The sequence below is a fragment of the Giraffa tippelskirchi genome, chromosome 2 (assembly GCF_054371585.1).
Source record: "Giraffa tippelskirchi isolate mGirTip1 chromosome 2, T2T-mGirTip1v1.2.pri, whole genome shotgun sequence".
Taxonomy (NCBI): Eukaryota; Metazoa; Chordata; class Mammalia; order Artiodactyla; family Giraffidae; genus Giraffa; species Giraffa tippelskirchi.
This window is the reverse complement of record NC_137276.1, coordinates 101,788,697-101,811,843: the sequence shown is the minus strand read 5'-3', so window position 1 is coordinate 101,811,843 and position 23,147 is coordinate 101,788,697. Positions and strand designations below refer to the sequence as shown.

Genomic DNA, 23,147 nt, shown 5'->3' with positions numbered 1-23,147 from the left:
GATAAAGAGATGTAGGGAGTCTCCAGAAATAAATAAGCCTATGCAATGAACTAAACAGTATTTCACACTAAGAAGGGATTGTCTTACAATTGTAATTTTAATAATTTCTCAAGTATTAAAGGGAACATTAGTAGATAACGTTAAATGTCCTTTAATTATTTTTACTGTGGCATATCTAATATATGTTTACCTATATCTAATACACGTTTACCTATATTTCATATGTTAAAACTATTCATTTATAAAGTGTTACATTATGGGAACTTACCATTTGGCTATAAAGAACAGCTAAGTTCACCAAGGCAGTAGCTACACTTGGGTGCTTCGGGCCAAAGGATTTCTGCCGGATTTCAACAGCCAGCTCATACAAAGGTACAGCTTTGTCAAGTTTCCCCTAAAATACAAAAGTGAAATCTAACAAAAATATTAAAGCAATAAATACTTTATGATCAGAACTTGTTCCATAAATACAGTTTTATGGTAAAAAGTAATTTTGAGGAAAAAAGTTCAGAAATATTTCCTCCCAGTTTAATGGATAAGTTTATGGATATCTGAAATTAATAAAATATGTAAGTAAAGCCATATAGAATATAAGAACATTTTCTCTGATAACTCAGAAAGTTCTTGAGGATCACCCATTGTAACTTTCTGGTGACGTAAACACATGCCAGTTAAAGTATGTTTGCTACTATACATAATTTAGAGATAGCATAAAAGTTTTTATTTTAAAACTCATTTTCCACCAAATCCTTTCCAGATTTTTCTGATTATTTCTTTTTTACTTGAAATTTAGGTAGAAATAGCAACAATGGATCCTTTATACTAAAACATCAACTTCAGTACTAGGAGGGTTAGCAACAGTCCCACAAAGTCTATACAACTCTGTAACTGCACTAAATGAAAGCAGTTTTTCTTCCTGATTTTCATTTGTTTTAAAGATAGCTATAAAGACTCCAAATATTACTTAGGCAAGAACTCTATGGTAAAGAATGGTTACATTTAATTGCAAGCAAAGAAAAGAAAAGTGAAATTAAAATGGTCATTTCATTAGCTATGGAGACTTCTTCAGTCCTGACAATTGGGTGATTTGTTATGTCTGTGGTAGCCTAACACAGCAAACTTAATACTGGTTGAGTTTTAGAACTTCTGAAATGTAAAAGAAGAATAAGTCCTAGTTAGAGTGCTGACAAATGCATTTGTATTTAGAATGTATTTTCAAAAACTAAACTAGTACGTTAATTTAATTAAGTCTGAAATAATTAATCTCACATGCTAGTAAAGTAATGCTCAAAATTCTCCAAGCCAGACTTCAGCAATACGTGAACCATGAACTTCCAGATGTTCAAGCTGGTTTTAGAAAAGGCAGAGGAACCAGAGATCAAATTGCCAATATCCGCTGGATCATCAAAAAAGCAAGAGAGTTCCAGAAAAACATCTATTTCTGCTTTACTGACTATGCCAAAGCCTTTGACTGTGTGGATCACAATAAACTGTGGAAAATTCTGAAAGAGATGGGAATACCAGACCATCTGACCTGTCTCTTGAGAAACCTGTATGCAGGTCAGGAAGCAACAGTTAGAACTGGACATGGAACAGACTGGTTCCAAATAGGAAAAGGAGTTCGTCAAGGCTGTATATTGTCACCCTGCTTATTTAATTTATATGCAGAGTACATCATGAGAAACGCTGGGCTGGAAGAAATACAAGCTGGAATCAAGATTGCCGGGAGAAATATCAATAACCTCAGATATGCAGATGACACCACCCTTATGGCAGAAAGTGAAGAACTAAAGAGCCTCTTGATGAAAGTGAAAGAGGAGAGTGAAAAAGTTGGCTTGAAGTTCAACGTTCAGAAAACTAAGATCATGGCATCTGGTCCCATCACGTCATGGGAAATAGATGGGGAAACAGTGGAAACAGCGTCAGACTTTATTTTTGGGGGCTCCAAAATCACTGCTGATGGTGATTGCAGCCATGAAATTAAAAGACGCTTACTCCTTGGAAGGAAGGTTATGGCCAACCTAGATAGCATATTTAAAAGCAGAGACATTACTTTGCCAACAAAAGTCCGTCTAGTTAAGGCTATGGTTTTTCCAGTGGTCATGTGTGGATGTGAGAGTTGGACGGTGAAGAAAGCTGAGCGCCGCAGAATTGATGCTTTTGAACTGTGGTGTTGGAGAAGACTCTTGAGAGTCCCTTGGACTGCAAGGAGATCCAGTGAATCCATCCTAAAGGAGATCAGTCCTGGGTGTTCATTGGAAGGGCTGATGTTGAAGCTGAAACTCCAAGTCTTTGGCCACCTCATGCGAAGAGTTGACTCATTGGAAAAGACCCTAATGCTGGGTAGGTTTGGGGGCAGGAGGAGAAGGGGACGACAGAGGATGAGATGGTTGGATGGCATCACTGACTCGATGGACATGGGTTTGGGTAGACTCCGGGAGTTGGTGATGGACAGGGAGGCCTGGCGTGCTTCAGTTCATGGGGTCACAAAGAGTCGGACATGACTGAGCGACTGAACTGAACTGAACTGAAATAATTAAATCATTGTGAAAATGATTTAGCTCACAGAAAATAATCTATCCATCAGAAGATAAATTATTTTGCTTACAGCAATTATAGCTTAACTGGTATATTATAAAACACATGTAGGTATGCTCTGGATTACTTACCATTTTCTTGTATAAGATCGCAAGATGCTTTACCGTATAAGCCAAAGAAGGATGATCAGGAGCTAATGCTCGTCTACGAATGTCTAAGGCTCTTTCATAAAGTTCTTCTGCTTTGTCATACTGTTTCTTTTCATTGCATAGAGCCGCCAGATTATTCAAAGACTGGGCACAGTCAGGGTGATCTGGTCCTAGAACTCTCTCCCTCATCTCCAAGGAACGCTTCAGAAACTGGTCAGCTGTTCTATGAACAAAAGACCCAGATGGTTTAAACTATTCTCTAGAAGTCAGAACCCTAGTCCTAGTTAGGAAGGGAACTGAACTACTTTTATTCTTAAATCCAAGATAGTTAGAATGAAGGATTCAGCTCAAAATCCTCTTTCCCACCCCTCATCTCTTTCTGCCCTTTTCCAAAAATTAAATATGCCTTCCTGGTAGTGTGAGTAGCTAAAGTATCTGGATGATTGTCTCAATTCTCCACTTCACTTCTAAAAGACAAACTCATAAATAGTTTCCAAAACAAACTTTTTATATCTTAAAAATTACTAAGCCAAGCTGAAAAGATTTTGGTATTCTTTCCTTCTCCCTCCCTTTGGAGTTAGTACTAACTCTGGTTGGTTTTGGGGGGTTTTTTTTTGGTGTTTTGGCTGCATTGTGCCACGCAAGATGGTTCCCTGACCAGGGGTAGAACCCAGGCCTCCACAGTGAAACAGCTAAATCCTAACCACCAGGCCGCAAGGGAGCTCCCTAGTACTAAATAATTTTTAATTAAAGAACCCTCTGTGGGACTTCCCTGATAGTGCAGTGGATAAGAATATGCCAGCCAGTACAGGGGACACGTGTCCAGTTCCTGGTCTGGGAATATTACATATGCCCATGGGCCAAAACTACTGAGCCCATAATGTAGAGCCTGGGAGCTGCAACTACTGAGCCTGTATGCTACAACTACTGAAGCCCATGTGCCCTAGAGCCCATGCTCTGCAACAAGAGAAGCCACCACTATGAGAAGCCTGAGCACCACAACAAACAGTAGATCTTGCTCCTTTGTGAAGTGGGCTAAATATTTGTATTTTTCTGATATCCAAAATGTCGAGTCTATTGTATTTTGCCGACATACAAAGAAGTCCAAAAACACCCATTTTTCATAAAAGAGTCTTTTTGAGTGTATGCCCAAATAAAGTGAATAAAATTAGCAGCCATCTACATTCTTTTCTTTATTTTCCCTCAGTCCCAAGTTTGTTCTTACGTGAGATCTTTTGTACAATATCTACACAAACTTGTTATAAACATATAGAATACTAAGGAAACTACAGAATATCTTTTTAGTTACTAAAGAAACAGTGTGAAAGGAAACAGTGGAGAAATTGTCATGGTCTTTGTTAAATGTGGCCATGTTCATAACATATCATACATGAAATTTTGCATGGTTTCTGTCAATTTTTTCTAGCTTGGCTTGATAGAAATGTAAAAGAGCTTTGCATCTAAGAGATGAAATGAATACCTGTTTTCAATATTAACAGTATGGTACTCACTCCAGGTTGTTCTGAAGATAGTAGAGCACACCCAGTTCATTGAGGGTCCGAGCATTGTCAGGTGTATCTTTACCTAACGTGAGCTCTTCTAATTGTAGGGCCCGTCTACGTAAAAGGGAAAATCCATACTGGAGAAACACAGAAATTCACAACAATCATCAAGTAAGTGCAATCTCTGATTCTGAAGCAATATACTAGGGTTCTGAAAAAATCCTTTCTCCTCTTGCTTCCTTTAAAGTAGATTACAATTACTTTATGTATACTGAATTAATTTAATGATTATTAAAAAATATACATACTTCCCAGTGACATCACATTCTTAAATTCATTGAAAACTATTCTGTGAAAATGACTATGAGATATTTTAGCAAAATGAACAGAATGCATCAAAAAGATTAGGAAACAGAATTAATGGGCATATATTTATTAACCCCATTACTAAACATTTAATACCAGGTACTTAAAATTGCACATAGCACTTGCAACTAGTAGACAAGTCCTGGAAATCAAATGTTTAGCATAGGGAATAATGGCAACAATACTGTATTATAACCTTCAAACTTGCTAAGAGACTAGATCTTAATTATTCCAACCACAAAAAAGAAATAATTTTGTGATGTGACATTATGGTGTAATCATATTACAATATATAAATGCATCAAATAAATATGTTGTACATCTTATATTTACACAATGTTTGATGTCAAATACATTTTAATTAAAAAACTGAATATAATAACAAATATGCTATATTTATTTTATCAGCAGCTTAGAAAAATGAAAAAGTTTTTGCACTTAAGGATAATAATTTCTTGGCATTTGAATGTAACATTAAATGTTTACTAAATGTCTTTTATTCTCCTTTCCAGTCCTCTAAAAAATTGAAACAGCTTTTAAGTCCATCTTATAAAATCTAACCTTTATTGTTTTTATGAATTTTTATTGGAGTATAATTGCTTGACACTAAACTCTAATCTTTGAATTATATAGTTCTACTTTTTAAAAATTAAAAAAAAAAATTTCCCCAGCTTTATTGAGATATAATTGATGTATAACACTGTGTAAATTTAAAGTGTACAACATGATGATATGATATATGTATATAGTGTAAAATGATTACCGAAATACATAGTTCCACTTTTTAAACATATACTAATTTGTACTTCTCAGTGATACTAATATTTAAACATGTATTTTAAATCAGACAATATTAATCAGTACTTCCCTAGAAATCAATTTAAAATCAAACGTTCTTAAATATATGAAGTTTATGCATCTATATTATGATACGGAGATGTTCTTTTCCTTTTTGTTCAAAACACACACAAAAGAAATCTCTCATTACCAAGTTGCCTTTTCTCCTTGCAGCTTTTTGACGAATTTTAAACGATTTTTTCCTAAAATGTTCAGCTTGTTCGTATCTTAAAAAAAAAAAAAGTAAGTCAAAGGAAAGCAGCATATCCAAAGTGTCATACTTCAGTGAAATGAAAGCACCAATGTAAAGCTTTTTTTTGCTAATTAAATACAACATTATTTCTAGACGTGATAGTCATATGGAATGAAAAATCTTAGAAACTTTCACAAAACAAGATCTAACAAATCTAGTCCTCCAAGTGGGCTTCCGTGGGACTCAGTGATAAAGAATCTGCCTGCCTATGCATGAGATGCAGGTTTAATCCCTGAGTCAGGAGAAGAAAAATGGATCCCTGGAGAAGGAAATGGCAACTCACTCCAGTATTCTTGTCTGGGAAATCTAATGCACGGAGGAGCCCGGTGAGATACAGTCCATGGGGTCACAAAAGACTCAGACATGACTTAGCAACTAAAAGAACAAGTCTTCCAACTAGCTGACATTTAACTATTTTTCAGCTGATTAAACTCATTTTGAGTTTAAAAGGCAATCGCTAAAAGGCAATCTAATTAAATGAAAATTCAAAACTTTAGTTTGCTATATCAGCTAATTTTTGGTCACATAGAAATGTGAAATTCACACAAAATCTGTGTGAAACAATATTTTTAGAAGTTAAAAGAAAAAATTCCAATATGTGTCACTTATGATTGAGCAAACGAAATGATTTCAGATGGAGAAGAGATACCTTTCAGAGGACATATTATACTAGGGATCAAACTTCTGTAAACTGCTAGATAGTAAATATTTTTGCCTTTGTGGGTTATGTGATCTCTGTTGAAACTAAAAAGCTACTATTAAAAAAAAAAAAAAAATAAAAAGCTACTGTTGAAGCATGAAAGCAGCCACAGACAATATGTAAATGAAAAAAACTATGGCTGTGTTCCACTACAACCTTAGATCCAAAACAGGGGACCTTCTGGACTTGGCATATGGGTGATGGTTTGCTGCCCCCTGTTTAGTAGTACTCAATATTACAAAGCCAGTCAGCAAAGGAGCTCATTTTCACATCCAGCTATATGACTCCAAAGTCCATGCTCTGTCCTCCACTCATCTTGAAACAGAGATGAACCTTGCAGTTCTAATTTTCCGTTTACCCCCATGAAGACCCAGACCAAGAATAATATTTGAATATGGTGCATTCAAAAGAACGTAGGATAAGGAAAGTACAGGATAAAGAAAAGTACACAGCCACAAAACAATGTCTCCCACATAAGTCATTAAGAACTGTAATTCCCTGTCAAAAAACCAGAGAATTACTAATTGAAATCTTACTTATCTTGTTTCTGGTACAAAGTTGCAAGTGCCTCAAGTTCGCGAGCAATATGTGGATGGTCTGAACCATAGGCATTTTCTGAGATTTCCAATGCCTGTTTATACAGTTGTTCTGCATTGCCAAACTTCTTCCATTGCACATACACACTTGCGAGCTGGTGGAGAGACTGAGCTACTTGTGGGTGATCTGGATCTAAAGCTGTTTCTCGAATTTCCAGAGACCTCTGCAAAGGCACAACAGCCTGGGTAAGAAAAAGGTTAAAGACCAATTAATGTGAGTGAAATCCTATAAGATTTGCCATCTGATTAGCACAACAAATGAAAGCTACATCAATTCCTAGGAAGGAGAAAAGAGTAAACATGAAAACCCACACAGTCTCTAACTCCCTGCTGAAGTTACCTGACTGAGAAGGCCTAGATCCTTGAGAAATCGCCCCAGAGTTTCATAAAGGTCAGCTAAGCAAACCATGCTCTCTTCGCCTTCACAGTTTTTCTCATACTGCTTCAGTGAATCAAAGTATTCTGCTGCCATTGCGCTTTTGTCTTTGCCAACAAACTGCCAATAACTCAGCAACTCAGCAAAATGTCCTCTGTTTCAACAAATAACAGTAATATAATGAAAAAGAAACGTTAAACCCCACTACTGAGTGAAGATGCCACAAATTCATATCAAGCTGCTGACAGTGTATTAGGAGGCCAGTCCAGTATAGTGAGGTAAAGGTGTAACCTGGGCCTGCCATCTGAGTCCACAGCACTCTAGCTGTGTTCTCTCTTACCTCATTATTCTTGACTGCAGAAGGAGCACACTGACATCACCTGCCTCAAGTGTTGCTCTAAGGAGATTATGGCACGTGGCAAGTACTCCATAGTGTTGGCTGTTACCATTAATGCCATTATGGTTATTCACCAATGGAGCCCTATCAGAATCCTGTTTAGACTTTTTACGATATGCAGTCAACTGCTGAGTTCACCCCAAAATTATTTTAAATGATGGAAATAAGAACAGAAGAAACAAAGCACAGGCAAGCTGTCAGAATACCTGCTTTGTATTTTCATCAAGGAATGGAATGATAAAAGTAAGCTTATTCATCTGTAGATGGTATTAAGTAGGATGGAGAGCTGTTAAACTAAAGGATGAATGTCATTTCAAACAAATCATGAAAAACTGGATGGAGATCAGAAATAATTTATGAGCTGCAACAAAGAAATTTGAGAGAGGTCATCAAGGAACAAAACAAATTATGCAGCTAAGTTATGAGAACGGTCTAAATTTCTAGGTGAGACAGAGGTGGGGCTTAGAGGTCAGAAGGTTGGCTGATAAAAAGGTGATTCTGCAGGAAGCAAATTCAGACACACCAGGAGATAACAATGAGATATGAAGGATTTCCCCGGTGGGCCTGTGGTTAAGACTTGGCACTTCCACTGCACGGAGTGTGGGTTTGACCTCTGGTAAGAGAAATAAGATCCTACATGCCACATGGTACAGCCAAAAAGATAGAATAAAAACTTTAAAAAGATTATTATAAAAAAAGGGTAATCCTTTCTTTAAATTCTGACATGAGTCCGATCCTACGAAGAGCCGAAAGTCTGGTTTGAAGGCTATACTTTAAAATACTTGGATGCCCTAAGAGGTAGACATCATGAACCACCTCTCTGGGTGGTCTGGATTTAAACCTGCTTCAGTGAAAGATTAAGATACAAAGCTATCTCAAGAGCATTCCAGCTCTGCTTTTATAAAAACAATATCTTTTTTGTTTGAGCTTCCCTGGTGGCACAGACGGTAAAGAATCTACCTGCAATGTGGGAGACTTTGGTTCAATCCCTGGGTTGGGAAGATCCCCTGGAGGAAGGCATGGCAACCCACTTCAGTATTCTTGCCTGGGAATCCCCATGGACAGAGGAGCCTGGTGGGCTACAGTCCATGAGGTTGCAAAGAGTCAGACATGACTGAGTGACTAAGCGCAGCACGGCATCTTTTTTGTTTACCTCTTGGAAAAAGTAGACTTCGCAATTTGCAAACTGTATTAAAATTTCTCCCACATTGTTTTATATTTCGGTTACCACTGAAAGTGGACTAATTTTTAAATGAAGAATGCCATTTTCCCCTGTTACACTGAACAATTGTTTGAATCTGTTTTTCTGGGGAAAGATGTCCTACAAATAAGTTTTTTACCTTTTATAGAGGTTTTGAGACACAAAGAGGTTAAGAAGACAATCGTGCAGCTTCTGTTTACTTCCCTGCTGCTGGAAAAGCCAAGGCAGTTCATCTGCACTCCTCCAAGTCACTCGGTCCTGACTATTAGAAGAGAAGGGACAACATTCAATAGTACTGTCCCACAATGAGATTGCTTCAAAAGACTACTGGCAAATGTTAAAGGAGGAGATATATATTTGATATATAGCCTATCCCTGACTCTATGAATAATCTAATACTGAGAAAATTAGGTAAAAATCAGAAACTTTATGAACCTAACTATGGAAATAAAGTGATATTCAGGACCATTGATCAAACTCTATAGGTATTTTCCTATACCTATAGAGTAGGCTTTGAACTATTAAAAAAACCATCAATGGACACAAATTGAATTATCAAAAAAAAACCCATCAATGGACACAACTGTACACACCCAGGTATTTACAGACACACATATTTTTAAACTACTTAACTATTTAACTAGAATAAAATAAAAATAATAAAATGGTCCTGCATTGATTTCACTTAAATCTTCAGCATAATATTAAGACTGATGTGCATAATTATATTTTGTTCTTTTGGTATTAACAGGAGAGGACTTAACCTTTAAAATAATAAGTAAATTTTTATACATTAAGTTATTCTAAGAAAGAAAAAAATAAGGACACAGAGGTACAATGTGTTGCAGAAGCAAAGAACAACAAAATGGATGTTTGTAATACCTTAGCTGCATGGTAAAATAGTTGGTTAGCTTTTGTCTATATGAAGCAATAATGGTGGGGCCTTCCATGTATTCTAGTCTCACTGTCTCCCAAGCCTATGGAGAAAAAGAAAAAATATTACAGTCTATTTTCTATAAGCCACTGTACATCTAACAATGAATTTTTAGAATGAAATTTATAATTATTTCAATTTATAGTTGTATAATAGAAATAACATTAGAATATTTAAAAATTCAGTATATATTTATGTGACAACTGACATGAGAATTCCTTTTAGGACTCAAAATATAATACAATTCAAACTTTTAGTGAATATATTAAAAATCTGAAATGTGGACTGCAAAAGTACTAAAAACAGCAAACTATATTTAAGTGATATATTAATACTACAAAGGAGAAAGATAAGCTTGTGAAATGAAAAATATTCCACACCTACATATAACACAGCATACTCAAATGAAAGACTTTATTTACATTTGTTTACATATATAAATTAACCATGGCATTGAAGGGCTTCTCAGGTGGCATTAGTGGTAAAGAACCCACCTGCTAATGCAAGAGACTTAAGAGATGTGAGTTCAAGGGAAGATACCCTGGAGAAGGGGATACTCATTCCTGTATTCTTGCTTGGAAAATTCCATGGACAGAGGGGTCTGTTGGGCTACAGTCCGGGGGTTGTAAAGAATTGGACAGGACTGAACACATACACACACATGTGCTCAATCCTAGAGAATGTTCCATGTGCACTCTAACAGAATGTGTATTCTACTATTTTTGATGTAATGTCTTGAAAATGTCAACTAAGTCTAACTGTTATATTGTATCATTTTGGCTGTCTGTTGTTTTACTGATTTTCTGTCTCAAAGATCTGTCCATTGATGTGAGTCAAGTGTTCAAGTCTCCTACTATTATTGTATTCCTATCAATTTATCCCTTTATGTCTGTTAGTATTTGTTTTATGTATTTAGTTGCTCCTATACTGACTGAATATATGTTGATGAGTGTAATATCATCTCCTTGTATTGATCCTTTTATCATTATATAGTATCCTTCTTTATCTCTCTTTATAGCCTTTGATTTAAAGTCTATTTTGTCTGATATGAGTATTGTAACCCCTGCTTTCTTGTCATTTCCATTTGATTGAAATGGTTTTTTCCATCCTCTCACTTTCAGTCTATGTGTATCATTTGCCCTAAAATGAGTCTCTTGTAGGCAGCATATTCTAGACTCTTTTTTTTTCTATCCTTTCTGCTACTATGTGTCTTTTGAGTTGAGCATCTAGTCCATTGACATTTAAAGTAATTATTAATAGAAATGTATTTATTGCTATTTTAAATCATGTTTTTCCATGATTTTGTAGTTCTTCTTTGTTCCTTTCTTCTCCTTTTCCCTTCTGGGGTTTGATGATTTTCTTCTGTATTATGCTTATATTCTCTTCTTTTTGGTTTTTGTAAATCTATCATATATTTTTGATTTGTGGTTACCCTATGTTTCATGTATGCTAACCCCCTTCCCATATCTGCTTGCCTTAGACTGGTAGTTATATGGCTCAAACACATTCTAGGAAAACAAAATCTACATTTTCTTATGCTCGTCCCCCACATTTTATGATCTTGATGTCCTCTTTTATATCTTAATGTTTGTCCTTTTGCTGTTTGTTGTGGTTATCATCACTTTCACAGAAATTTTTAAATATCTGTGTACCCGGTGGTTCAGTGGTAAATTTGCCTGCCAATGCATGAGATGCAGGTTCAATCCCTGGGTTGGGAAGATCCCTTGGAGAAGGAAATGGCAACCCACTCCAGTATTCTTGCCTGGGAAATCCATGGACAGAGGAGCCTTACAGGCTACAGTCAATGAGATCGCAAAAGACTCGGACATGACTTTGCGACTAAACAACAATCAGCTTGTTTAAATGATTTACTTTCCAGTTGTGGTTTTCTCTTCCCTATTGATTCTTACTTCTCTCCTATTTAGATAAGACCTTTCAATATTTCCTTTAGGATGGGTTTAGTATTGCTGTTTTCTTTTAGTTTTTGCTCGTCTGAAAAATTCTAAATGATAATCTTGGAGAGCAGAGTATCCTAGGTTACAGATTTTTCTGTTTTAGGACTTTGAATATATTTTGTCATTCTATTCTGGCCTGTAATGTTTCTGTAGAGAAATCAGCTGATAGCCTTATGGGGATTCCCTTATAATTAACTCTTTGTTTTTCTCTAGCTTCCTTTAGTATCTTCTCTTTATATTTTGTTGTTATTCAGTTGCTAAGTCATGTCTGACTCTGCGACCACACGAACTGCAGCATGCCAGGCTTCCCCATCCTTCACTATTTCCCAGAGTTTGTTCAAACTCATGTCCATTGAGTCAGTGATGCCATCCAACCATCTCATCCTCTATCACCCCCTTATTCTCTTTCCCTCTTTATGTTTAACTTTTGCCTTTTCTATTATAGTATGTATTGATATAGGTCTGTTTGGGTTTATCTTGTTTGGTACCCTCTGTGCCTCCTGTACCTGGATATGTTTCTTTCTTTAGGTTTGGGAAATTTTCAGGCATAATTTCTTCAAATATATTTTCAATCCCCCTTCTCTCTTTCTTCTCCTTCTGGAATCCCTATTATGTACAGACTGACATGCTTTTATAGTATCCCATAGGTCTCTTATATTGCTTTTTTTTTTTATTCATTTGGTTTTCTGTCTGCTGTTCTGATAGAGTGATTTCCATTGTTCTATCTTCCAGATCACTTATTCATTCTTCTGCATTATTTATTCTGCTATTCATTGCCTTTAGCTCATCTTTCATTTCAGCAAGTGAATTTTCTAATTTTTCCTGGCTCCTCCTTGTAGTTTCTAGTCTCTTTTTATAGTAACCTACATTACTATGAATAGTCCTTTTTAATTCCTTCAGTATTTTCATTATCTTGTTGTCTCAGTGTCTATTAGACTGAAGAAGTCTGTCTCATTGTTTGTTATTTCAGGGGAATTCTCTTGATCTTTTAATTGGGAGTGGTTCCTCTGCTTCATTTTACTTATATTTCTCTTACTTTATGGATTTAGGAGAAACAGTTATCTACTGTGGTCTTGGAGGACCATTTTTATGTGGGAGCATCCCTGTGTAGCCTGTGTGGACTTAATATTTTTTGGTATGAAGGCCATAAGGGAATACTAGGAACAATTATATGTCAACAAATTCAACAACTTGGAAGAAATGGACAACTTTCTATAAACATACAATCCAGCAAAACTGAATCAAGAAGAAATAAATAACTTGAACAGACCAACAACTAGAAGTAAAATAAAATCTATAATTTATAAACTCCTTAACAAACAAAAGTCCAAGACCAGATGTCTTCACAAGTGAATTCTACCAAACATACAAGGAAGAACTTATACCAGTCTTTCCTAAACTCTTCTAAAAGACTGAAGAGAAAGGTACATTGCCAAAGAAACCCTCTGAAGCCACCATCACCTTGATACCACACCAGACACTTCTGAAAAAGAAAATTATAGGCCATCTTTGATGAATATAGTTGCAAAAATTCTCAACAACATATTAACAAACCGAATTCAACGACATAAAAAAGATCATACACCACAACCAAGGTGGATTCATCCCAGAGTCATAAGGATGATTTAATACACACAAATTAATTAGTGTGATATACCACATCAACAAAACAAAAGACAACACATGATCATCTCAATAAAGGCAGAAAAAGTATTTGAGAAAATTCAACATCCATCTATGATAAAAACTCTTACCAAAGTAGATCCAAAGAGAACATATCTCAGCATAATAAAAGCTATTTATGATAAGCCCACAGCCAGTATAATACTCAGTGGTGAAAACATGAAAGCCTTCTCACTAAAATCTGGAAGAAGACAAAGATGCCCACTCTCCCCACTTCTCTTCAACATAGTATTTGAAGTCCTAGCCACAGCAATCAGACAAAAAGAAAAGTAAAAGGTATTCAAACTGGTAAGGAAGAGTTAAAATTGTCATTATATGCAGATGACATGATACTGCATATAGAAAACTTTAAAGATTCCACACAAAAAAACTACTAGAACAGATAAATGAATTCAGCAAGATAGTAGGATATAAGATTAACATAAGGAAATCAGTTGTATTTCTTTACACTAATAATGAAATATTAGAGAATGTAAAAAAATATTCCTTTTAAAGTTATAGCAAAAAATAAAATACTTAGGAGTAAATCTTACCAAGGAGGTGAAAGACTTATATGCTGAGAGCTATAAAACATTAAAAAATGAAACTAAATATGATTCAAAAAAATAGAAGATATCCCATCCTCTTAGATTGGAAGAATTAATATTGTTAAAATGGACATACTACCCAAAGCAAACTACAGATTTAATGTGATCCCTACCAAATTATCCATGACATTTTTCACAGAACTAGAACAAATGATCCTAAAATTTATATGGAACCATAAAAGACACAGAATTGCCAAAGCAATCCTTAGGAAAAAGAACAAAGCAGGAGGCATAACCCCCCAAGACTTCAGACAATATTGCAGAGCTATAGCAATCAAAACAGCATGATATTGGCACAAAAACAGACCTATGGATCAATGGAACAAAATAGCCAAGAAAAACCCACACACCTACTGTCAATTTTCGACAAAGGAAGCAAGAATAAACAATGGAGAAAAGACAGTCTCTTCAGCAAGTGGTGTTAGGAAAGCTGTACAGCTGCATGTAAATCAGTGAAGTTAGAACACATACTCTCACCATACACAAAAACAAACTCAAAATGACTTAAAGACTTAAATATGAGACATGACACCATAAAACTCATAGAAGAGAACATAGGCAAAACATTCTCTGACATAAATTGTACCAATATTTTCTTAGGTCAGTCTCCCAAGGCAATAGAAATAAAAGCAAAACTAAACCAACAGGGCTTAATCAAATTTATAAGCTTCTGTACAGCGAAGGAAATCATAAACAAACAAATAAAAAAAGACAAGGAGAATATATTTGCAAATGATGTGACCAACAGAAGTTTAGTTTCCAAAATATACCAACAGCTCATACAACTCAATAACAAAAAACCATATAACCCAATCAAGAAATGGACAGAAGACCTAAGTAGATATATCTCCAAAGAAGACATACAGATGGTGGATAGGCATATGACAAGATATTCATCATTGCTAATTTTTAGAGAAACGTAAATCGAAACTACAGTGAGGTACCATCTCACACCAGTCAGAATGGCCATCATTAAAATCTACAAATAACAAATGTTGGAGAGGGTGTAGAGAAAAGGGAACCCTCCTATACTGCTGGTAGGGATGTAAGCTGGTACAGCCACAATGGAAAACAGCATGGAGGTTTCTTAAAAAACTAAAAATAGAGTAATCGTAAGATCTGGCAATTCCACTCTTGGCATATATCCAGAAAAAACTATAATTCAAAAAGGTACATGCACTCCTGTGTTCATGGTAGTTCTCTTTACAATAGTCAAGACATGGAAAAAACCTAAATGTCCATCAATAGGAGAATGGATTAAAAATACATGGTACATATATACAATGGAATATTTACTCAGCCATAAATAAAAGAACTGAAATGCAGCATGGATGGACCTAGTGATTATCATACTAAGCAAAGTCAGAAAGAGAAAGACAAACTGTATGATCACCACTTTTATGTGAAATCTAAAATATGACACAAATGAACATATCTATGAAACAGAATCACAGACATAGAAAACAGATTTGTGTTTTCCAAGGGGAAGGGGTAGTTGGGGAGGGAAGGATTGGGAATTTGCGATTAACAGATGCAAATTATATGGTAAAAAAAAGTTATATTAGTCATTATTTACTATGTGCTAGAAATCATGTTTAGGACTTCACCAGGACCAATTAATTATTCACCACTTCAATTAATTATCTTCACAACCCCTGAGGTAAGCTGAAAACATCTGCTGAAGGCTCAGAGAACTTGCCCAGGGTTACATTAAGTTGTAAAGGGCTGGGCTGTGAATTGAGGCAGAGTGACGGAGCCCAAGCTCTTAAAACATGTATAATATACCAACAATACAATGAAACATAAAATTGAAAAAACTTTTTTCTCTTTCAGAAAAAACTACCTTTTAAAGTAATAGCCATTTCATAAAGGTATTTACTTCATAAGATTATTAGCCAAATTTTGTATCTAACCTAAAATTACTGGGAAAATATCTGTAATGCCAAATTTGAGATTTCAATTTTGTCTTATAATTGAAATATTTGAAATAATATGGTATTATATAGCATAATACATGTGCGATGATATGTGGACATTTCAATAAATGAAAAAACCTTACTAAGATAACATTTACCTGTAGATGTTGAAACTTGAGCAAACCACAACCATAAGTCAACAAACACATTTTGTGTAAACTGTGAATAAGGGAGGTCAAGACAGTCCAGGACATCTCAGGATAGAGTTCCATCAATTCTGACTCATTCACACCATTGTGACTAATATTTACAAGGCAGAGAATCTAGGTAGATAAAATAAATTAACTGATTATACAGTACCTCTATTGTTAACTAATAGCCATTAAAATGTCCATAATTCTTTTAAGCTTATTAACTTATTCAAATTTATCATTCAAGTGATTTAATAAACCAAGAAACAGATTTCTTAAAACACACTTTCCAAAAGACACTAATCAAGAATAAGACAGTGTACATATAAAATCTAGTATGCCAAAGATAACATACTTATAGAAAAAGTTTAGTGAAAATTAAAACTGCAGAAAATGTGTTAATAAAACTAATGATAGAGTTCCAGTTCTGGGAAGATGGTGGAAGAAAACAACCCTCTTAGTACAAATGCCTCTTAATATCAGATAACAACAAGTAACAAAACATTTCTAAAATCATAACTGAACCTTCAGAAAAGAAAGGGAAATCCCCCAAGTATCCCAAACAAATAGGAAGCTGAAAATTTAGATAGATAAATAGCAGAACAAGAAGACAAGGAAGCTTGTGGGCTTAGGGGTAGAATGAAAAGTTCAACCTACAGGAACCACCCCCCCTCCACAAGCTGAGAAACAGAGAAATAAACATAAAAATGGATCAAGGTTAAAACTATAAGGGCTCAGCAAGATTGTTAGTAAATTTCCAAAAATTAAGTTGAATAACCAGCAACAAAAAATTTTTACAGGTTATTTTAACTACTACAGAGTCATTAGAAACAAATTTTAACAAAAGATGTTCAAAACTTTTATGGGAAAGAAGATAAAATGTTATTTGAAAATCATTCAAGAAGATGACTAAATAAATGGAGAACAATCTAGCTTTTCATGAAGGAGAAGATATAAGATAATTTCCCCCAAATTAGCCTCTAAATTCAGTGCAATTCCAATTAAAATTGTATATTGAATTTCCATGGTACTTGCTGAGCCAACTCTAAAAATACACATGGGAAATGAGCCAAGACAACTATGAAAAATATTAAGAGGGGGTTTGCCCCATGAAATATCAAAGCTTACTTTTAAGTTCTAATAGTTAAGACAGTGGTATTGATAAGGAATAGTAAATTGGAACAGAAGAGCCTAGAAACAGACTCATGTTTATATATAAGCTTGACACCTGAGAGGTGGCATTCCAAATCAGTAGAAAAGATATATAAAGTAAAATGAACAATTAACTAGCTATATTTTAAAAGATTAAGAAGTAGGCTCCTGGGAATTCCCTGCAGTATCCCAGGTTCAATTCCTGGTCAGGGAACTAAGATCCTGCAAGCTGTGCAGCATGGCAAAAAAAAAAAATAGATTCCTTCCTCACACAATAAATAAAAATATGTAATGTGCATTAAGGACTTACACATGAAGAACAAAATTATAAAATATTTTGAAGGGAAAAATATGAAATCACTTTTATGACAGCAAAGGATTTTTAAAAAGTAAGATAAACAGGCATAAACCATAAAAGAAACTGTGGATAAATCTGACTTTATTAAAACAAAACTTTGTATAATGATGTCATAAGGTTAAAACACAAGAACAGGGAAGACATTGATTTGTAAACTCTATAACAAAGAATCTGTATTCAATATGCAGAACCTTTAAAAACTAACAGATCAACAAGAAAAAGTCAACTCAGTTAAAAAATGGGTAAAGGACCTGACCCAGAAATTCACAGAAGATGAAACAAGAATAGCCAAGAAGCATGAAAAGATGAAAAATTTCCATGATAATTAGGAAAATGAAGTTCCCTGAGATATCACTTCTGGTTATAAGCACACTATGGCAGTGTGGTATAGTATATGCTTGAAACATATTTAACATTACAAGGATTTAGCATTTACTTCAATTCACACACAAATGCAAACATGGCAAAATAATCTTCCCTTCATAAGTTTATTACATTTTACCTGTTTCATTAGTTCTTTATCTGTATCATTTGCCATGGACTCCTGGATAGATCGCAGAACAAGTCTATATAATGAAACAGTATCTTGACACTGGAAACACTGAAGAAGGATTTTATCTAAATTGCCTGCTCTCCCAGCACTGTTAGAATTGAGAACAGATTTAATTTCTTACAGTCTGCTAACAACTGAATAATTGGGGGTAAATAAAAACAATGCTCTACTTTATCTTTTTTTGTACTGTTCCACTGGTAACAACAGGAATTCGATAAAACATGGTCCAGGAAAATGTTAGTTTTATGGGGCTGCTAGAATCATCAGAGTTATTTTAGTATACCATTTAATTCAATGCAATGAACATATGCTGGGACTTAACTATGTATCAAGTAATTACTGCACATTATGGAACATAAAAATAAGACATGGTACATCTAGATGCACACCACCTACATACAGGAAGCAAGAAAATAATTACAAATAAGTATTATTAGTTAGCCATGCAAACTAAATTTAAACAAATAGAACCAGAATTTGGAAAACATCAGCTTAAAGAAAACAGTAGATAGGGTTTATTTTAAAACATTACATAATATTTACCAGTAGTTTCGTTTTTTAATATGTAAAGAATGGCGGAAAAACAAAAAATGGTCCATAGTCCCTCTTAAAAGAGATTACTTCAAAAAATACGAAATGCATGACTTAACACTTTTGAACTGTACTCATGCAAGCCACTGATGTTCTCAGATTCACTGCTACAACTCTGGGGACAGAGGGAGGGGTCAGTGAAAATATCACAGGCAATTCAAAGTTTTGAAAGATTTTTTTCATTTCAAATTTGATGCTTCAAGTGAGAATGTGGAATTGAGAGACAACAGTACTAGATCCAGTTTCCACAATATGAATTGTGCTAGGATTACAACCTACTCTGATGAATACCAAAACAAGTGTTAGTCTTTTTTTTTTTTTACCTCTGGTTGCAAACAGACAAAGTAAGGTGAGACTGTCCTGAAGAAGTAAAAGTAGTAAAACTCTCTACTGCTTATATAAAGGCACATTACAAATGAATGGCTAAAATAGAAGTCTCTGCTGTAAGATGAAATGTTTATCAGGATGTGGGAACAGAGACAATTAAAAATTCCTACCAATATACCTATCTGCTGCTGCTGCTGCTAAGTTGCTTCAGTTGTGTCCGACTCTGTGCAACTCCATAGACGGCAGCCCACCAGGCTCCGCCGGCCCTGGGATTCTCCAGGCAAGAACACTGGAGTGGGCTGCCATTTCCTTCTCCAATGCATGAAAGTGAAAAGTGAAAGTGAAGTCTCTCAGTCGTGTCCGGCTCTTAGGGACCCCATGGACTGCAGCCTATCAGGCTGCTCCATCTATGGGATTTTCCAAGCAAGAGTACTGGAGTGGGTTGCCATTGCCTTCTCCGAATATACCTATCTACTGATATTGAAAGACACCTGAAATAACATTTTATTATGCCTCATTTGCCTTCTCACTTTCCCAAAACTAGGGGCCTCAAGGTGACAATTTAGAACAAAGATGGCCTTCTTTTGCAGCCCCAAGTTGAGAAAAGGTTAGTGTGATGAAAACCAGACAAATATATCCAACAAGTTCTGATATTCAAGGGCTAGCAATTTTCAGTCAAGTCACATTATCATGTATGTAAAGTCACAGTATCACAGTTAGAACACCAGAATCTTAGTAGCCTGAGAGATGGCCATAATGATCAGTTCTGTTTCACACAGTGAGGAAGCATTCTGCAGCAAACACAAAATTGCTGAAGATGACATAAAATAACTACCACTTACCGTGCAATCATTTTGCCGAAAAGAGTGACGTAAAGAGCATTGCAGGTTGTAGCAGAACGACAGTGTCGTTCTAGCTTCTTCTCCTGTACCAGTTAACCAAAAAAACAAAACAAAACAAAAATACAAAACCACCCTGGAATTAAGTGGCCTATACAACTGAGCCATCAGCAAATGTCCCTGCAGAAATAACACAGTTCCTGCCACCTCATCAGTGGCATCACTGCCGTGTTGTGGTGAACCACAAATGCTGTCAACATACAAAAGCTTTTTCACTTTTAAAATACTGCTTAATATAATATAGTAAAGTAAGCCTTAAGACCAAAGTCTTTTTTATTGCTTGTTCTATATCTGTTATTAGTTTAAGGGTAAACGCATTTAACAAAGTAATAACTAAATTCCAATTTTCCTTGGAACTACGTAGAGTTCCTATATTGAATTTTAAGTCTCATATAAGGTTTTCTTTTTAATAAAGAAAGCTATAGAGAGTAAAAGAGAGCAGCAAAATTAAAAATACTTACCTGCTCTTTACTCAACTTAATGTCTACAGAGTGGCATTCTGCAATTATAATAGATTTTGCATCTTTTGGATTTAAAGGGTCAAGATGAAGTGTAGGCCACAGCCTTTTATGTAAAGAAAAAGAAAAATGAAATTCTTTTCTAATGAAACAACAAAGCTGTAAGCTTCCCATAATACAAATCAAAGTCCATTATAAGAATTTTTTATACTACCTTCATAAAATTAATTTCTGTTAAACATATTAAGTAATATTATTTCCTTTATACATGTTATCACAGGCATGTCATTACTTTTAGCAATTAATCACAACAAACACTGTTATAAGATAAAAGCTTATATATTGACAGTAAACGGGTAAAACATTTCTAGTTCTATGTTCTATACGATCAGTAAAATGACATTGGTATTGGTACCTATGAGGAATAGTGCCAGACATAGTCTTTGACCAAACATTACTTGTAATTCAGTCAGATTCCATCACCCTATAACATCCATTCTCAATGGAGTGCTGAAATTCTTTGTTGGAGAAGGGAAATCTCACACTTTTTATAAACCACAAATCTGCACTTTATACATAAAAAGCGTAAGATCCGCCCCTCACCCCCAGCAAGTTAGTGAAGGTGATGGAATTCCAGCTTAGCTATTTCAAATCCTAAAGGATGGTGCTGTTAAAGTGCTGCACTCAGTATGCCAGCAAATTTGGAAAACTTAGCAGTGGCCACAAGACTGAAAAATGTCAGTTTTCACTTCAATCCCAAAGAAAGGCAATGCCAAAGAATGTTCAAACTACTGTACAATTATGCTCATTTCACATGCTGCCAAGATTATGCTCAAAATCCTTCAAGCTAGGCTTCAACAGTATGTGAACCAAGAACTTCCAGATGTACAAACTGGATTTAGAAAAGCCAGAGGAATCAGAGATCAAATTGCCAACATCCATTGGCTCACAGAAAAAGCTAGAGAGTTCCAGAATAACATCTATTTCTGTTTCATTGACTAGGCTAAAGCCATTGACTGTGTGGATCACAACAAACTGTGGAAAATGCTTAAAGAGATGGGAATACCAGACCACCTTATCTGCCTCCTGAGAAACCTGTATGCAGGTCAAGAAGCAACAGTTAGAACTGGACATGGAACAACGGATTGGTTAAAAATCGGGAAAGGAGTACATCAGGTCTGTATATTATCACCTAGCTTATTTAACTTATATGCAGAGTACATCATGCAAAATGCGAGGCTGCATGACTCACAAGCTGGAATCAAGATTGCTAGGAGAAATATCAATAACCTCAGATATGCAGATGACACCATCCTAATGCAGAAAGCAAAGAGGAACTAAAGAACATCTTGATGAAGATGAAATAGAGTGATAAAGCTGGCTTAAAACTCAACATTCAAAAAACGAAGATCATAGCATCTGAGCCCATTACTTCATGGCAAACAGCTGTGGAAAAAGCGGAAACAGTGAGAGGTTTTATTTTCTTGGGCTCCAAAATCACTGTGGACAGTAACTGCAGCAACAAAATTACACTTGCTCCTTGGAAGAAAAACTATGACAAACCTAGACCTCATATTAAAAAGCAGAAACATCACTTTGCTGGCAAAGGTCCATATAGTCAAAGCTATGCTTTTTCCAATAGTCATGTATGGATATGAGTCATGTTTCTCACAGCTGGTGAGAAATATTTCTATCTCTACATTTTAAACCAAAATTGTCACCAAAAGGACCCAGTTGCACGGAGTACACTTTTAATCTTTGCAGGAAAGCTGAGTGCTGAAAAACTGATGCTTTCGAATCGTGGTGCCAGAGAAGATTCTTGAGAGTCCTTGGACAGCAAGGAGATCAAACCAGTCAATCCTAAAGGAAATCAACCCTGAATATTCATTGGAAGGACTGATACTGAAGATGAAGCTCCAATTCTTTGGCCACCTGATGGAAAGTGCCAACTCACTGGAAAAGACCCTGATACTGGAAAAGATTGAAGGCAAGAGGAGAAGGGGGAGACAGAGGATGAGATGGTTCGATGGTATCGCTGACTCAATGGGTATGAATTTGAGCAAACTCCAGGAGATAGTGAAGGACAGGAAACCTGGTGTGTTGCAGTCCATGGGGTTGCAAAGAGTTGGACATGACTTAGCAACTGAACAACAAATACACATATATCTGTTTACATTCATGAATTTATATATGGTATATGTGTGATATTAAAATTTCTTGGTAGGGAGGTTAGTAGGAAGAAAATTACTAAAAAGGCTGCCGGGGTAGGGAGACAAAAATAGATTGAGAAACACCACTTCACAGAACTCAACCACTGCATCCCTTTTTAAGTATTGGACTTTCATTTCAGGATCTCAGGTGTCTAGTCTTATTTTTCCTGTCCCAGCTCTTCCCTTGTTTTCCTCACCCATAAATTTAACTGCCTACCAGAAATCACCAGTTGGAGCTATAATTGACAACTCAAACAAACCACGTCTGAAAACAAAACTCATGACCTTTCCTCCACAAACCTGCCTGTCCTTTGTGTTTCCCATCTTAGTTCATGGAACCACAATTTACTTAATTTCTCAAGCCAGAAACCTGGGGGCCATCCTAGTCTTCTCCCTCACATCTCAGATCTAACTTCCC

The 23,147-nt window shown here is 35.6% G+C and overlaps 1 protein-coding gene across 3 annotated transcripts in view; it reads right to left on the bottom strand.

Annotated features, from left to right (window-relative positions):
* Positions 1-23,147, bottom strand: part of NPHP3 (nephrocystin 3) — a 54,385-nt gene that overhangs the window by 2,565 nt on the left and 28,673 nt on the right. For 2 of the 3 annotated variants that reach the window (XM_081569831.1, XM_081569832.1), the window contains exons 14-25: positions 20,523-20,625; positions 20,005-20,087; positions 18,194-18,332; positions 16,149-16,313; positions 9,798-9,892; positions 9,055-9,177; positions 7,282-7,471; positions 6,882-7,123; positions 5,544-5,619; positions 4,199-4,326; positions 2,670-2,910; positions 269-394 (exon numbers count right to left, since the gene is read on the bottom strand). In XM_081569831.1, the coding sequence (XP_081425957.1) occupies positions 269-394; positions 2,670-2,910; positions 4,199-4,326; positions 5,544-5,619; positions 6,882-7,123; positions 7,282-7,471; positions 9,055-9,177; positions 9,798-9,892; positions 16,149-16,313; positions 18,194-18,332; positions 20,005-20,087; positions 20,523-20,625 (1,711 nt within the window). Of the gene's footprint in view, positions 1-268; positions 415-2,669; positions 2,911-4,198; positions 4,327-5,543; positions 5,620-6,881; positions 7,124-7,281; positions 7,472-9,054; positions 9,178-9,797; positions 9,893-16,148; positions 16,314-18,193; positions 18,333-20,004; positions 20,088-20,522; positions 20,626-23,147 lie in introns of all 3 variants that reach the window. The other variant, XR_014076717.1, reaches the window with a different exon arrangement.